The sequence below is a fragment of the Micropterus dolomieu genome, linkage group LG06 (assembly GCF_021292245.1).
Source record: "Micropterus dolomieu isolate WLL.071019.BEF.003 ecotype Adirondacks linkage group LG06, ASM2129224v1, whole genome shotgun sequence".
NCBI classification, from domain to species: Eukaryota; Metazoa; Chordata; class Actinopteri; order Centrarchiformes; family Centrarchidae; genus Micropterus; species Micropterus dolomieu.
This window is the reverse complement of record NC_060155.1, coordinates 4,047,827-4,065,933: the sequence shown is the minus strand read 5'-3', so window position 1 is coordinate 4,065,933 and position 18,107 is coordinate 4,047,827. Positions and strand designations below refer to the sequence as shown.

At 43.3% G+C, this 18,107-nt stretch overlaps 1 protein-coding gene across 3 annotated transcripts in view; it reads right to left on the bottom strand.

Moving 5' to 3' along the window:
• The window catches only part of LOC123972269 (nuclear receptor coactivator 2-like), a 51,933-nt gene that overhangs the window by 4,130 nt on the left and 29,696 nt on the right, over positions 1-18,107 (bottom strand). For 2 of the 3 annotated variants that reach the window (XM_046051639.1, XM_046051640.1), the window contains exons 5-21: positions 16,900-17,077; positions 15,773-15,961; positions 14,369-14,470; positions 13,858-13,998; positions 13,440-13,587; positions 10,525-11,764; positions 7,390-7,633; positions 6,984-7,208; positions 6,472-6,669; positions 6,270-6,378; positions 5,953-6,121; positions 5,145-5,459; positions 2,692-2,769; positions 1,746-2,190; positions 568-802; positions 286-424; positions 81-155 (exon numbers count right to left, since the gene is read on the bottom strand). In XM_046051639.1, coding sequence (XP_045907595.1) covers positions 81-155; positions 286-424; positions 568-802; positions 1,746-2,190; positions 2,692-2,769; positions 5,145-5,459; positions 5,953-6,121; positions 6,270-6,378; positions 6,472-6,669; positions 6,984-7,208; positions 7,390-7,633; positions 10,525-11,764; positions 13,440-13,587; positions 13,858-13,998; positions 14,369-14,470; positions 15,773-15,961; positions 16,900-17,077 — 4,230 coding nt within the window. The remainder of the gene's footprint in view (positions 1-80; positions 156-285; positions 425-567; positions 803-1,745; positions 2,191-2,691; positions 2,770-5,144; positions 5,460-5,952; positions 6,122-6,269; positions 6,379-6,471; positions 6,670-6,983; positions 7,209-7,389; positions 7,634-10,524; positions 11,765-13,439; positions 13,588-13,857; positions 13,999-14,368; positions 14,471-15,772; positions 15,962-16,899; positions 17,078-18,107) is intronic. The other variant, XM_046051641.1, reaches the window with a different exon arrangement.

The window sequence follows — 18,107 nt, the reverse complement described above, 5'->3', positions numbered from 1 at the left end:
TTGCAAAACACTTTTAAATGAAAATATTTAACGTTATAACATATGAGGTAAGGTTTACAAAGACAACGCTGTTAACTCACAGAACTGGGTTCACCATCTTGTGTCAACATGTCAATTCCAGCCAGCTGCCCCAGGATCAGGCTGCTGTCACTCACCTGTGTGATGAGGATTAGACAATAAATATTTAAATCTAATGATAAAAATGAACATGAACGATGGCTTCCAATAAGTTTATGCATTGACATGAAACAGCAAATAGCTCATCTGAACTTGTGCATCTCTCACCTGCTCTGTATTCATAGAAGCCATGGAGCTCATCTGTCCTGACATCGGGTTCACTCTGAGGTTCACATTGTTGTTGCTGCTGTACATTCCTCCGTTGGGCTGTGTGGAGTACTGGGACTGGGACTGTTGGGGGTACACACTGGGAGGAGGCAGACTGAGTCAAAGAGCGTGCATAATGTTCACAAAAAGACTCAAATGATGGTGGGGAGAAATGTATGTTAGTTTTATGTTAAAACACGCTCAAATCATGTCTGATATCAATCTGGTAAATTTAGTTGTTACCTGTTGCTGGTGGAGATGTTGGCAGGCTGGGGCCATCCGTTGAGGTCGGTGCTCGCCTGGTAGGCCGGTGGTCCTCCCTGGGTCGGACCCTGGGGCTGGGTTTGGCCCTGGTGCTGCTGCAGCATGGGGCTTTGACCTTGCCCCATCCTAGGAGACAGTAGGGGGCTCTGCGGGGTTGCAGCCCCACATGGAAAACCTGCCACGGGGTCCTGGTGTTGCTGCTGCTGGCTCATTCCTGCACATTGGAACAGACAAAAGGGTCATAGCCTGCGTGGACGGGTACGATAACCAGAGAGGGAGCTAACTGGACGCTAATATCTAAATAAAACACATCTAGTAGTTCTTGCTTGTAGTTAGTAAGTTTCTCTACTTCTACTTTACTCTTAGATCTTTAACAAGGAATTAGACATTATTTAGAGGTCTTACTAAACTTAATACAGACAGGACAAAAGGGAATGATCTTGCCTCTAAGGCAAAATAAATAAGCTCAGTAATGACATTTGAAAAGTCTTTCAAATCGCTGCTTAAACTCCAGTTCATGGTTAAGGTGACCCCATAATTAAAAGACCAACCAATAACCTGAAAATAACAAGGTATCAATGTCCACAACCGCAGCATGCCCATCTATGTCAAAATGCCCTTGGCAAGGAATTGAACTCTTTGATGCCTCGAACTATTGTACACAATCCGAAACCTATTCTGTCCTCACTTTAGGAACTTGTAATCTGAAAAGGTTTTTTTTTTTGTCAAATGAGATTTAGAGTGCATTCACAAAAAAACATAAAACCCTGTCAGAAGACACATAAAGTCAACAAATAAAAAAGAAAGAGAAGGACAGAGAGTATTGTGGTTCATCAGAGCTATTTCCCAACAAAATGACCATATTCAGTCCTGATTGGTTTATGACAGGGTTAAAATCATAGACAAAGCGTTAATCTAAGTGTAAAAAAAAAAAAGTAAAAGTTCATATGCAACACTGAAGATTTACACACAAAAACAAATCAAGAAAACATTTTAATCATGCAACCTTCTTCCACAAGCAATCAACGTAAAAAGTTCTAATGATTAAAACAGTCTGAACAAAGATGATTATATATGATTACCACCACCACAACAAAAGAAGCACCTATACTGAGCATGAAGCACACACAGACTGCTGCGGTGCTTTAATCATATACCTGAACTGCTGTACTGGAAGGCACTGTGCTGTGACGGCGGACTCATTACCCCGCTGTACTGCCCGCCTACATTTCCCATCATGCCCTGGCTAGCCAGATGATGGCTGGGGGAGAGAGGGGAGGAGAAGGGGCTGGAGGTGCTGGGGTGAGGAGGTGGAGGAGGAGGAGGAGAGGGCAGGCCGGTACCGTAGCTGGTGGCCTGGTAGGGGAACTGCTGCGGTTTGCCCTGCGGGAGCCGTGGGTTGGTGCCTCCTATGGGCATCGGCGTGGGAGCGGCGCCCCCACTCGGCATGTTAGGCGGCATATTGATGCCCTGAGTCCGCAACATCATGGCACGCTGCTGGTGCACGTGTTGTTGCTGTTGCTGTTGCTGTTGGCGTTGGCGTAAGTGGTTGCTGAGGAGCTCGCGCTGACGCTGGGCCATCATCTGAGAGTTCAGGGTTCCCTGCAGGAAGAAACACAGTAAGGTGACATTTACATTAAATTAAATAAGCATGACTCTAAGAGGGTATTTACTAATACTGAATATGTGAGAGCAACGGCTGGGCTGTTTAAGACACATCTTGCACATGTCAGGAGCACAGAATTACTAATTAATGCTTCAAATACTCATTAACACAGTAATTTCACTCAGTCACAGTCATTCTCAATACTTATAGTAACATATTAACTTATGTCTAATAATGTTATTAATACAATATGTAGCAGGCTCTATAATTGATCAGTATTACACTCTTTTCCAAAGGAGCAGCTAAAGTCAATGATACAAGAAAACACACATCATTTTCATTGTTAATCTTTTCAACCTAGGACACATGCAAAGTCCTTTGGCATTGATGGCTGCCCTGCACAGGTGTCATTTAAACTGTTATGGAAGATATGTGAATGGTGCCAACACGCAAGAGAGAGTGAGAGATACGTACATCCATACAGTACATAGACTGACCTGGTTTGGTACATTAGACCTTAGAGGTAGATTCATATTAGACACTCCACTCATCTGGTTCACCATTGGCTGGCGGTTCTAAGTGTGGGATAGATAGAGTACTTCATTAATGACAGTGGACATAAAAACAATACATTTGGTCTCAAACATCATCTTGACTTGTATGAATGTTAGTAATACCTAGAGTCAGTCAACATTTGATCTGGATGCTGCTCTAATGAACGGCACCACCAAGCTTTCTTTTAGACTTCTTCTATGGTGTAATCATTTCTCACACTCATAAATCAGGGTTACTTAACTCCTCCTGCACAAAATGAATTTAACGCTTGTGTGTCAGTGCTGCTCAAAGCCAGGCCCTGTATATTCCAAAACTGTTATTGTTTGGATCTTGTTAGAGTTCCTGTGGTGCTACCAATTCTACAAATGTTATGGGATTATGTGCAATAATATTAAATACAGCCAGTGCATAAAAGATATTTTTGTATCACAACCGCATTGTACAGTGTATTTTCCATTTGGCCAGTACAGGAGAATAAGTAAGCCTTTCATTGCTTCATTTTTCAAATAAAATCCTGCATGCGGAACTCTTGCATGTCAAGTATTTATTCCAGTGTTAAAAACCTACTGTGAATGCCTCATGTATGTGTTTGCAGATGACAGGAGTTTATTTGGAGTTTTCTTCCAGACTTTGAGTTCCTGTTTCCCCACTGGCAGAAATGTAAAGAAGGAAGTGCAAAAGTCGTGTCTCACATCTTAACACGCTGTTAAATCATCAGTTATTTCAGCTCATATACACCAGCTGTTTTCCCTCAGCGCTCCACCGGGTGGCAGTCTAGACTTAAGTATGTTGAAATGAAATATGTGACTCTCCTGTTCAGAGTAAAACGTGAGCTGTGGTGTTTTAATTGCTGTATTTCAAAATGTAGAGATTAACCCCCTTAAAATGAACGTGTATAACTATAAAAGCTAAATTAAAACAAGACAGACAAGTGTGTTAACAACCAGTCAGTCACAGAGGTCCAGTCTGGGTGTGCAGTCGTCTTCATGAGTGAGTGTATGAGTTTGTACATGTCATGTGTGTTCACTGTTAAGTATCACAGCAGCAGGGAATTGCTGATGAAGACAGAAACCTGAAACACATTTGTTCTTTTCTGGCTGCTGCTGTTTAAACTCAGTGAACCCCGCTCTGTTGCATCACATGTAAGAAGAGAAGAGAGCAAAAAGAGACTGCTTTGCTCCAATAAGACAACCGTGTCTTTTTTGTGGTAATGAGGTTTGACACTTGAATGAGAATGAAACAAGGATTCCAAGTTAGTCCATGATTACACTTTCTTAAAATGTTTGTACATACAGGGGGGTGGAGACAAAATGTGTATTTGCGATTGAACTCAAATTATATATAAATAAGGGAAGGGCCTCACCTTAAATATATGATTTAATATTTCTAACTGACTCATTTACCTCTGACAGGTCACAGCAATCTATAAAAAATAAAAAAATAAAGCTAAATCTATTTCAACATTGCTCTCCAAGTTGCGCTGCATGTGTTTTACACCTTCACAAGTCATCATCATCCCAACCAACAGGGTCTTTTTCAGGGTGCGTTCGAGTTTGTTAGTTTGACTCAACATTAGTATGAGAAAGCTCATCAGAAGAAGTTTCCAGCAGTCTTGTGCTGAAATGTTAAACTTATCTAACTGCTGGTTTGTCACATAACAGATGCGACTGTCACAAAGCACATCATTCATCCCTATTCTGTTTATCAAATCGTTACACTATGTAATACATGTTGTCATTAGCATGTAACGTCAACACGGCACAGATGAATCAAACAAAGTGTTTTCTGAACAGCAAGTGCTCCATCGATGCAAAGGCGATGTTCTTCTGCCACAAGGGATCGCTAAAGTGCAAAAATATCCCATGCATAAATACTAAATACTACTGACAGGAAACATCACAAAATTAATGATAAACACCAAAAAAAACAACTGATTACTCTCAAACTTGGCTGTTTGTTTAAAGACTCGGCCACGCCAGACAGCATTTATAACAGCAGCTAAATTTAGGACCAGTATCAGTTCACTTTAATTAAGAAATTTAAAAAACTATCACACCTGTGTGTTGTACCTTCTGATTTCATATAACCCTCCTCTGCTGGATGGGAAGCAACACAAAGAGAGTTTTCCTATTTGCATCCATTTTACCATGAGGGATACTAGCCGCAACTAATAGCAGCCACTGCACGACCTGCAAGTAGTCACTTTGTCACCATGTCACATATGCTAGGACGCCAGATTCATTTTGTTTTGCCACATTCTGGCGTGACTGAGCGCAAAGCTTAATTACTAACTGGATGGACAGTCTGTCTCATCTGTTTACCACAACATTCCTAGTGGCCTATAAACATCACAAAATGGGAAGAAGAGTGACAGAAAATATTTAGTGCCACCTACCAGCTGGGCCTGGAGCCTGTGCTGCAGCTGGAGCCTCAGGTTGTTGGGCTGAGGTGGTACTCCTGGATTAGGCCCCCCCGGCCTCATCCCAACCGGTCTGGGCCCTACGCTCCCAGGCATCCTCATCATTGGGGGGTAACCAGCAGGCGGCATCCTCTGTTGGCCCATGTGGCCACCCATAGAGGGGAACCCACCATCAGTAGACATGGCACCATAACCTGGCTGGCCACCGTAGTGTTGACTGTAGAGGAGAGGCTTTATGCCGGCCGCTGGGTCCGAGGAGCTGAGGTACTGGTCCTGGTCTGACAGAGGACCCTGCAGGGTGGGAAGACAGGATATGGGTCAGAGGAAACAATCAAAAGTTAGTTTAATGTTGTTACTCTGCAAGAAGAGTTTCTCCTCAACATTTTCTGTGTAGATCTGAAGTATTAACTGCAGGTTTACATCTCATTAAATTTGTATTTCTCAGGTCAACAGTGGCACAGATCGTGACGTAATCTTTACCAATAATATTAATACTAAAAATATATCTATTCTAAAAGAACACTGAGCAAAGAATTGGAAATAAGACCAAAACCAAAAAACATAAAAAAACTCTTCAGCTCCGCTCATTGCTTCAACACAAACAACAAGCTGCCAATTTTCTTCTCTCTCATAAAAAAAATTTGACACTGAAACCAAAACAAGTTATTAAACATTTAATAAAATACACTTAGATTCTAAAAAACTTCCATTAAGATACTTTTTAGAAGTGATTTTTTAATCTACCCCAGCCAGGGGATTCTTAAAGTCAGTCTGAAGGGCTCACCTGTCCAGCCAGTGTTGGGATTCCCAGCATCTTGTCGATTTCCTCCAGACCCTCATAGTCCTTCAACACCGAGCACAGCTGGTTCAGCAGGGCTCCTTCATCTGGCTGGCCCTCAGGCCCTGTGCCACAACACCCCATCCTGTCCCCCAACGGGACACCGTATGGAGGCCTGGAAGGTAATACGTAGGTGATATTACTGTCACGCCAGACTCGAGGGTCCAGACAAAGACCACATCTGAACCCTCTGACTGCTGCTCACGCCTACTTTTCATGGGATGACCCTTCTTTTCTGCTTTAGGATAGACTGAATGCCATACCTGCTTTGGTTTCCATAGTGATCCATAGCTATCATTCGGTCAGGCCATGGTGCAGTCTGATTGGGAGGAGCATGTTGCTGAGGGTAGGCGGGGTTTGCCATCTGCATCTCTATAGGGAAGAAAAAAAGCACATAAACAGTTCAAGTTTTGCTGAGTGTAAGTCAGTTAGTGAATTTCTTTTACTTCTTGTTTGTCTTCTCACCGTTGCCCATCATTTGTATGTTGACCATGGCTCTGGATCCAGGCGGTCCTCTTGTGGGCAGCACAGTGTTCATGTTGGGGACCATGCGACCAGGTCCAACCCCCTGGCCTATCATCGGCCCTGCAGTTTCCCCTATGGGCCCCTGGGGACCCCAGCCCTGCTGCATGGAGGCTCGCAATGACCCGTTATTCAGCATGCCTGATTTGGGGAGAATAGAAATAATCAGAGTTTGATTGATTTAAGAATATCCATGAATTCTATGTCATTTTTCAGTGACTGACCTAGATATAACTCTGCGCCTGCATAAAATGAAGCTTTACTAACTTCTAATGGGGGGAAAATCTTATAAATAGGATATTTCAGCAAATAAAAGACATGTATCCCATGCACATAAGATCATTTTAAGTTATGATATCAGAGCTTGTATATGTATTGGTTCGAAAAGCTCCACCAGAATTACAACAGTATTTTTAGGCAGGGCCGACGGGATACTATTTCTTTTCCTGCCTGACCTGGATTGGCCATTGCAGCCTGGTTGGCTATGCCTGCGTGGGTTCCCATCATGCCTTGCTGCTGTTGTTGCTGCTGCAGTAAAGAGTAGGGGCTGTTGTTCCTGTGCTGAGGAGGAAATGGCCTGCCAGCGCTGGGGTTGGGGCCCATATTGCTGTCCAGAGACGTGCTCCTGACTGGAGGAACACCTCGACCCGGTTGGCCCGGCCTGGTGCCATTAAAGTCTGCTGGGAGGAGGATTATTTTTTAGGTACAGCATTGTACATATCCTGAGACACAGATATGATGAAGGTATTCATATTCTCTCATAGAGATTATAAAGATTTCTTAAATCCTAAACATATTTAAGAGCCAGAAATCATCAAATGAACTCTCCAGACTGACGCAAACACAGTGTCGCAGATTTACTTGGAGGGCTGATGGGAGGGAAGGCTCTGTGCTGGTTGGGGGGGTTGCTGCTGCTGCTGCTGCTGCTGTCTGTCATCTGCAGGATGTTGGTGATGATGGTCTGTTTGTCCACAGAGGAACCAGGCAGCCCAGAGGAAGAGGACGACGAAGAGGAGGCTGGCCTTCTGACTGGTGGCTGGCCCACGAACAGTTGCTGCTGGCCGCCACTTTGCAGGTCCGCCAACAGGTCCTCCAACTCACAGGTCTGAGATCAGCCACAGAGAAAAACAGGATTAGAAGAAAGGTAGTTAATCTCATTAAATTACAAGCTTAACTGGTGCACAACATTACAAAAACGTGAACATGTAACAGTCAAAAAAAGTGTTTTAGTTCATAGAAAACACAACTTTCTTATACCCATACGTTAAAAAGAAATCATCCTGGGACAGCGTTTCATTTCACCTGGGTTTCCACATATACTTTGATATCAAGACCAAGGAAGTCTCAATGACTTCAAAAGGACTTTAAAATGTTCTATTTTACTGCTAGGAACAATCTTATATGTAAAACATGTTCTTGCTTTGAAGAACTTTTTGAAGGAGGGACTCCACGCAGACTCCCTCACATTCGGGTGATGCAACTGTTTTTGCCAACAGAGAACCAGGGAAGCTTTCAGTTCAGGAACAAACATCAAAAACATCTCAAGTACATTTTGAGGGTTTCAGATGCTTCAAATGATTTGCTAAAAGAAATCTGTTTATCCTTGGTCTTAATATCACATAGCGTACACAATAGGAAGAAGAGGGTATTCATTGTCTTTGTTCAATTTCACTTTTTTGATGAGAAAAAACTGCCCCCCCCCCCCTCAGTATTACAGTGTCATTTAATCCCACCCCCACCCCACATACACACAGACAGGAATGGTCTCCTCCGGCCGTTTGGCTGATGAATAGAGGAGGAGCTAAAAATAAACTGCCGGCACTAATGAGGTCATGTGTGATGTACAGTAAGACACACAGTCACAGCTCTGTTTTGGCCACACACACACACACACGGAGAACGCAGTATGATCACACATCAAGGGCAAAATTTCAAATGGGAATGTGAGGGGCGTGTCCCTACAACTTTCCCATTTTTGTTGAACAAGTAAAGAACCTGCGATGTAGCTAACCGTGGCCATGTAAAGCTAATGTCTTTGTTTATGCAGTGTGTTAAATGTCAGCATTGTGTCTCAAATTGTGTGTTTTCCACATGAATACAGTATATAGCAAGTAGCAAGTGAGCCTTGTAAAGTAGAATGGCTAATGCTTTGCATAACTATGCTCTATTTCATGCAAACTGCACATTTTGTGTGAAAGACGTGTTGAGCTTTAAAAGCATCCAATTTAATCTGATGTTTAATAAGGTCATTACATATATCACTCAGCAGCAGCAAGCACACGCAATAGCACACTAAGAAATTATACACATACTCTGCCACATGTTGGCTTTCTATCTCTCTCTCTCTCTCTCTCTCTCACACACACACACTAATAAAAATGTGCACACTATGAAATGTATGTACATAGTCTTACATAAACACACTTTGTAACCCGGATACATAAAACATACTGTCACATGCTCTGCTGCACTCATTACACACACACACACACACACACACACACACACACTGCCACACATATTTTTTCATTCTTTATTTTCCTAACTTGACTCCATTGCACATGCATGTTCCTGGCACCATCAAGACCAGCTCAACAAAGTGTCCCCTTATTGTACAAGCCATCCAGGATGTGAGCCTCTGAATGGCTACCTGCTCTCCGGCAGCAGCCTCCGCTGTCCGGAGGCACGAGTGCTGGTAGGACCGTCGCTTTTGTCTCCTTCGGCCCCTTCCTGGAACTACCTTCAACTGCCAATGCATGGCAACACTCTACACTGGCTACAGTTTGCTGTGCAAAACTGAGCAACTGTGTGCGAGGGAGTGCTGCACTGTAAAATACTATCACTGCTGAGACCATTAGTTTGTTTGGGTTTATTGCTAAATTTGAGTTTCCCACTTTAAATCTGTTTAACCTGGGTAGAAGAGTCACAAACCTAAGTGTGACAGGTAAGCTGCAACCACTATGGATTACTGTGATGAAATGATAACCCTTTTGAACAAGAGACACATGTATGACTCGGGTTTAAATTCTAATGTAACCGCTGCTAGTTGATCTGTGGCCGTTTGCAGAGACTCCAGTCTGCAGTCAGTGTAGTTTTATACACCTCACTGCTAAACCATGAAGTAGATAAAATTATTACTACATTATTCATTATTATCAAACTAATTTCCATCCTTAGTGGACACATGTTCAGGGACATACAGACATACTGCACATACATATATAAAGTACATGTTCAGTCATACAAATACAACTCTGCTATTCCTGCATGTTTCAAATACAGTACATAAACAACCTCACTGGAATTCATAGCTACACACACAACCTGTATGTATTCTAATACACTCTTGGTTTCCCTTTTTCCTCACACACACACACACACACACACACTAAAGATTAATCCGCAATCATCTGCCCCTTGCCAGAGCATCTTGTGTTTCAGGTAGTGTACTAACTCCTGACAGCCTGCCATCAGCTGCCTAAAGTCAAAACACATCCAACAGAATCTAAGTGCCAGGTCACTGTGCTTCTCCAAGGTGCTTAGAGGAGCTGTTAAATACATCCAGATGTTCATTTGTAAACAGATTCCTTAGTTATTTTCATTTCCTCAGAAGACAAAAGGTACTATCATGCATCACTTCATCCACTTGCCCCCCCAACAAGACATCTCAGATACTACCAGAACAATTTTATTGCATGCTGGCATCTTTCTGACGCAGTGTTTCAGCCATGCTAGTTGCATTTCTCGAGACAACTATTTAATGGATTGCCAATAAATAGGCACTTACATTTTGGGTCCTGATCCAGTTTGGAAAATAAAGGGATTGTGATCATTCTCCACATGGCTGTACTATATTCCACTGTGGCATTTTTCCATTATAAATATACTTCAATGATTAATTCATTATCAAAACAGCTGGGGAATTATTGTCTGTCAACCCACCGGCAGATTAATCGTACAGCACTAAGCATAAATATTGCTGTCAACAACACTGACCTGGTCCGTCATGTTGAAACCCTCTTCCTGTTTCTCTGTCTTAATGTTGGACAGCTTGGGTCCGTCACAAGGCTCCATCTCGATGGCTTTATCCAGGATGCTGTTATCATCCCTATCCAACAGATAGCGAAGCAACGCATTGTCCTTCTTTTTGGGGCTGCCTGGCTCCTGTTTGGGGCAGAGTTGACCTAGAGCGGCCATGTTGTCCCCTGCAGCTGACTCTGGACCAATTGGGTCTTTTCCGGTTGCCTCAGCTGTTAGCTTGGCCAACTCCACAGGTGAAGTGCTGTTCTGCAGCAACCTGTGGAGAATTTTGTGTTTCTCCTTTAATGAGGTGGAGTGGTTGTTATGCCCAGCCCCACCCACACCCCCAATACCACCCAGCTGGTCCTTACTGTCCAGGTCATCCCCCAGAGGGGGTGATGAGCAGGGATCAGAGGGTTCTAACTTGGTGGTGAGAAGCTGGAGCAGCTTAGTGTGCCCTTTTGTGTTCAGAAGGCGATTTGAGGCATCGCCGAGCTCCCCTAAGCTTCCATCACCTCCAAAGCTTTCAGAGTCATTGTCTTTCCTCTCTCCCTGTTCACCCTCCTGGTTGTGTGATGACAAAAAGTCTTGCTGAAAAGTTCCAAATAAGTCAGCCTCTAAACTGGAGTTGTTCTTGGCTTGTTGGCTACTGGTGCTGCTGCTGTGAAGAGGGCTCTGAAGGCCAGTCGGCTTTCTGTCAGGTGACTCTGGATGCTGCCCCTCAGTGATACCCTGGGGAACCCTGTGGCCCTGGCTGAGGGCCTGCAGTGCACTAAGGGAGTTGAACCCTTGGCCATTTCCCGTACTGCTGCAAACAGATGCTGGCGAGTGGAGGCCGGCTGCAGGAGAGAAAGAACCAGTGGGGTGTTGGGGGAGGTGAGGGCTGCTACAGCTGCTGCTGCTAGCCACCATGCTGGGGCTTTGGCGATGACGAGGAGACAACATGGCACCCTGTGCTCCTGAGGTGATGCTGGGGCTTCCTTGTGCTGAAGGGCTGCCCAGCTTGAGTGCGTGACTGTTTCCCTGAGGCGTGGGCGCCCGACCCGATACAGCAAAACCACGACCAGGGGCACTGGAGGCCATTGTGGAGTGGCGGGTGTTGCTGGTGACACTGGCATCAGGGGAAGGGGAGGGGCCACCCACACTGGTTGGGGTCATCGGCTTGGCCATGCCCTGGCCGCCAGGCATGTCTGCGGTCATGATGCCCATGTTCTCCCTGGAAAGATTGGAAAACAGAGACAAGAATCACACCTGTTCCAGGGAATGTAAATTAGGCTTGTCAATACTAATTTATATATATATAAAAAAGGTTAAGAATGCTCAGTTCTTTACTAGGGTTGATAACCTATAGAAATGTTGTTATCTGCCAAAAAAAGTACCAGTTATTAAAAGCATGGCCTGGTAGTAAAGTATTAAAAGTTTCAGTAAAAATTACACCATGGAGAAGTTGAGCATCCTTTCGTTCAATCAGTCATGTCATAAAGTAGAACAGAGAGCAGCTCTGAAACGGTGTATACAACTAACAAAACAAAGTTGTAATGAGGCCTAAAGCTGTAACAGAGAGAGAGCTTTAAACATGGATCGGCTTCAGACCCACACCGAACACACAAAGCTTTGATTGTGCTGACTGCTGGAGCGATAATTTTGAATGTGAAACTTGTGGAAGTAAAAGGGCCAAGTTCTCGCCATTGATCCCCGAATGCTCCGGGTAACAGTCCTGGCATTGTTTTCTGACTGCTGTCCAATTCCTGAGTCTGAATGGTCATACCAAAGGCTAGATGCTGGTTGAGTCGCAGTTGCTCCCAGTGGTGGGAGGGAAGGATGGTGGTACTGTAGACTGGACAGACTGGTAGTGCTTGTGTCAGTTTTGGTCTACACATGTAGCGGCAGTCCTGAATAACAGGCTTTTTGTTCTTAATCCACATTGCTGTGCACCCCCACCCCCCCACCCCCCTTTTTCCAAATCAAGAGGAAACCACAAACACTGAGAGAGAACATGTGATAGACAAACAGACAGGGGAAAGAAGAGGAGGGAGATATACTGCAAATAATATCTTTTTATGTAATTAAAGTAATTCTGTGTCAAACTGATAGTTTGAAGAAAGGATAATTTGGATTTTACAGAGGTACAAGAGAAACTTTGCACTTGGGTGGCCAACTGGAGATTCATTATCAAGAAATCCTAGAACTTGACTCCTCAAAGCTTAAGGCTTTCATTGTGTGTACTGATTTGTGGAGTGTTGGGAAGCTCTCTCTAGACTGATTCACTGCAGGTTTTAAGAGAGAGTCCTTTAATGTCGCTTTTCAGTTCTTGTTGGCTGAGATGATTTATGGCCTCTGAACATGCAGAGTCTCACTCTCTGTTCTCTGTTGCAGCCTCTATTTGAGTTTAAGCCTGAGACTGAATAAGTGAATTTTTGTTTTAAAATGTTCTTTAAAAAAAAAAAACACTACTACTAAGCTAGACTAATTAACTTTAAGCGTATCAAAAATAAACAAATACAGTCCTATTAAAAAAATGAATCCTTAACTGTGTTCAACGATGTACACTCAAGTATATCAAGTGTGGTACCTACCCAGTTAAATAGGTTTTGAATAATTCTTCTTCTTTCACTGGGATCAGTAGAACATACACTCAAACTTAACTGAAATAAAAGACTCAGTTCAAACAAATCTCTTGTCCAGGAAGGGTCTCATAAAAAAGGTTTGAGACCAGCAGGTTAGAAAACAAGGAAAAACTCTGATGCAACATTTTAAAGGTGGAATCTCTGACAATATAAGGATTAAGGATTACACTGATCCATGCCAGCTCCTAAAGATTAAATATACAATGTTTTAACGAGACAGACACTTTGCAGTTGCGACAGAGGTGGAGAAGGAGTGGCCCATACCTCTGCAGGATGTGCATGGACATGTAGAGCTGGGGTTCGTTGGTGGCTGTAGATCGGACCAGCTTGCTCTTGGTGTGAGCGGAGACGATGGTGCCGTCTGCCAGGGAGAATCTGTACTGAGGGCTGAGCGCTTGGCCGTTCCTCAACACTGCAAAGAGACAAACATAGATAAAAATTCAACATATTATAAAAAATAAAAACAAATCCCATCAATGTCATAACACATGACTGACAGCCGCTGAGCGAGACATGGACCCCAAAGTCCACAATGAACCTAAAGAATTGAAAGAATCAACAAGATCCAAAGGAATGAAAAGAGTTGAGTATTAAAATTAGCATGTTTAGGCTGCAAATGCCTCCATTATGGTTAGTTAATCAGTAGAAGACTGCAGGGTGAGATCGGAGTTGTCTTACTCACCTTCTTGGTGGTGTTTCTTGGCGAAGGATATCTCCCCATCATTCTGCAAGTGAAACCTCTGAATGCAACGCCGGACCAGGTCCTCCCAGCCCGGCTTCATGGACGCACGGAGCAGACTGGTGTCCAGGGAAGTGATTTTACCTGGACAGGTAGAAGAGCAGATGTTAACATATTACTTACTGATGTTTGCCTGTTCAGGAGCAGTAGAGTAATTACTTTGTAGTGTAGCAGCCACTTAACCAGAGTTTCTGCCCTTATGTCAGCAAGCATCCACCCTGCTGGAGCGTCTTTGAGCAAAGCAATGACAACTCTACCAGGTCGGCACACGCTTATTCAAAATCATTCCTGACCTCATAATAAAACACTGATTTTAAAATCAATCAATGTTTTCAAATAACCTACCTACAACATACTTGAATGGGTTGTGGAGAAAATGAGTATATATATTGGTACAACACTACACTGATCTACCCATCACATGAGCTGTGATGACTGACCCCATCAGTCCTACCTTGGAGGTCCTGTCGAGTGGTGAAGCTCTCGTACGTGGGCATCGCGGGTCTCTCTTTGACGGGGACTCTTCTCGCCACACAGATGAGACATGACTGGAAATCTGCGTGTTTGGAAAAGCATGGGTTAAAATAATCCTTCACAAAAATTGAACTGAACGTGGGGTTAGGTTTACTGGTGGGTATGTGGAGGCAAGAGAGAAAAAAAAAACTATACTATGATATTTTCTATTATTTATAACAGCATCATCTGGCTGATCACGTATATATGAGACTAAGGGTAGGGTGGGGCTATTACACCACCGGCTCTGTTTCAGTTGGGACTTCCTTTTTTCTTTGGCTACCATTCTGTATGTGTGTTTGTAGGTTTCTCTCCTCCTGACCATACCTCCACATAGATAATGTGCGCTTTAAAGAGTTCACCTGAAGTAAATCACAAAAGAGCTGATTCCCCAAACTCAGACCATTGACTGTATATAAAGATGGATGACATGACAGATCCACAAAAAGTGAAGCCAAAACATCTTGATAGCCCCCAGGTGGCTGGCTCCAGCATAGGTCATAAACCCCACTCCCACCTCAACCTTGACCTAAACTTCATTCTCATTCTCAACCATATGTTAGCCATACTGTAGCATTGGAATCAAACTCAGCATGAACACCAACCTAGGCCTCAACACTGAAGTCATGACATCCCAAGCTCAGACTAAGCCTGTGTTTTAACGTCAGTCTCAACCTGCAGCTATCACTCTGCCTACTAGACACGCTCCTCCTGTCACGGGAGAGACTGGCACAATATCTGGTTGTCAGACATCTAAAATTAGAGTGCCAGACAGATTCTTTTCCCCTGTGTATGTGTGTGATTAGATAAAATGGGAAGATGACAAAGTGCCACACACTAATTAGCCTCTCCTGGTGGACGGGAGAAAAAAGAAAAAAAAGGAGGAGTGGTGATGAAAGGAGGACAGGACTCAAGAGACAAAAGTGGGGATGGAAAGAGTGATGGGGAAATGACAGAAAGTCAAGACAGAGATAGGAAAAAAATAACAGTGAGAAAGAACATGTAGAGGTGAAGGGCAAAATTAAGAAGACAAAGGAACAAATTGAGAAACAGAAATAACAAGAGTAAACAAATCAAGACACAACGAGAGATTCAAACAAGGAGTGCAAAAAGGGAAGCAACAAAAAAAGATGAAATAGAAATGAAGAGGCTGAATCAGACAAAATGAATAATTGAAATCCACATAAAAGACCAAGAGAGAGATGTAGGAACTAAAAAGAATTTAAAAAATCCATTAAGAAATACATCAAAAAAAGAAAGAGAAACAACAAGGATGGAGTAAAAAAGTAAAGGCAAGACAGACAAAGTGAACAATGCATATCAGAGTGTAACGTGGAGACAATACCTTCCCCCTCTTCCTTGATAGACTTGGGTTCGGAAACAGCAAAACACTGCATGGTTTCGTACTTCTGCTGCGACAGGTCCTGCTGGTCAGACGCCGGCCGGGCTTCACCGTCGGCATGAGGATTGACCAACATACGACAGTTGAAGGTATGGCTGTTCCTGTTCGACGAATCACTGCTGCGATGATTGACTGGAAGATACAGAGAGACACGAAAACAAAGAGGAGACATTCGAAACTTTTCAGCATAAGCACGTTAAATAAAAAGCTGGGGATCACATGTGGCACCCAACGTGTCAACATACGCACCGCAACACCAAACTACCACATCCCATACCGCAAAACCAGCTGATAACAGTAGATAAAACTAAAGTGGTCTGATGTTTTGTGTTTATGTGGCTTTTTACTGAGAACCCCAAGTAAAGTATATCACTAGCTAAACGTTTTTCATCAAGGTCTGGAAAATTGGAAAATACTTCTATTTAGTTAGCTGTGTTTGTTAAGTGCCCTCCTCTGGAAATGGCAACACTGGTTGGGTTCTCTGTACCATGATAATGGGCTTGTAGAATCCCTTTAACCAAATGTTCTTTCAAACTGATCTTGTGCCCAAATTTTCACCCAATTCTCCAGGCCTCTGTGAGCGTGTGGAGACAGACGTCTGTCAATGCAAGATCAACATAATATTTACATTATTTGCTCTGCTACATAAACTTACTTGTTTGATGGTTTGCTAAGACTTTGTTCAGGTTAATTGAGGTGGCTCATCTCAAGCTAAAACTTGACAAGAGTACCAGAGAAATGAGCAGTTCCTACCTACTACTAGACACGTAACATGAGTAGATGATGATGATTAGATGCGGAAACTAAACACAGGCATTAATCAAGCCTGTTTGATCTTGATCATCTAGCTAAGGAGAATATTCCCCATTCTTTTTAGTGCTACATACAGTAACTATCAGGAAAAAAAAGTTATCTGGTTCTGTCATGATGGCAGAGAAAGTTCAGAAATAAAGAAAGAAAATCTCATTCACTGCCACCAACAGCAAAGGACCGGCAATATGGTGGCTAGGAAACATCTGAAATGGCTCCTCCATCAGACTATGTTCCAGTAAACCTCCTGTGGTTCTTACCCAGGCTTTTGGGCAGGAGGTTCTTGACGAACTCGGCGTGATCTCCGACATGCAGCACGCTGTAGACACTAGTGCTCATCAGCTCCTCCTGCTGGTAATGCAAGTACTGGCTGACGTTCTCCGAGACAAACACTATGTTGCCCTCCATGTTGACCACGAAAAAGAAGCCGTCCAGGGCCTGAGGGGTGAGGAAAAAGGGAGAGGAAACGGAATAAAAGAAATGAAATTGGGGAAGTTTGGGGAGAGAGAAAAGTAAGAAGAGAAGACACACACACACACACACACACACACACACACACACACACACACAGCAGCACACAAGAGAGAAGGAAAGGAGGAAGAAGACAAGATAGAGTGAGATTAGAGGAAGAAGCAAATGTTAAAGGCCAGCAGGAGGGAAAGAAAAAAAGAAAAAGACAGAAGAAGGTAAGAAGGATAAAGAGGGAAGACTGGATGTTAATTAAAGTCCAGGTGAACTTTCCCCCCCAACACTGATTAGACTCGGTTAATATAAGCGAATATAAATCTTGAGTTGTTACTGCTACACTAAGGGTTTGACAACCTGCTACAAATGCAAAGCAAAATATCAGGTTTAACCATGTAATTGTAATTTTCTATAAGTAAATTTGGCACTTGATCATCATGATGCTTTGATTTTTGGTTTCACTTGCTTAACCTGAAGTGCATGCCACCAGAGGACCTTGTTTACTGTACACTGCAGGAACCCTGTTTTCATGCGGGAGTAAATGCGTGTAGATAAAACAAAACTCCTTAATTATGACACAAAAAAAATACCAGCCAGTAACTTGCACTGTGCAGTTACAATTCAAGGTACAACAGGAAGTCTACAGTGGCCTCTCTAGCACTGTGTGTGTTTATTTCTTTCATTCCTGTCACCTCAGCATTTTTCACCTATATGTACAGTGATTTGTCCTTTAACCTGCCACCTCTACACAAGCCTTCTACTGTATGTCTGCCTGCTTATCATCCTAACGCCGGTGTCGAATAGAATGGAATAGAATAGGTCTTGGCTAGAATGACACCTCTGTTGCGGCTGGTGAAGCTATATATAGGCCGCGCGTGTGTGGTCAAGCTCCTCCCCTCCTTTTCTAATCTGGCTTTTCAGGAAGGTATTTATACCTCATTGGGTCCCATGTTATACGTCACCACACACACACACACACACACACACACACACACTTGAGCAG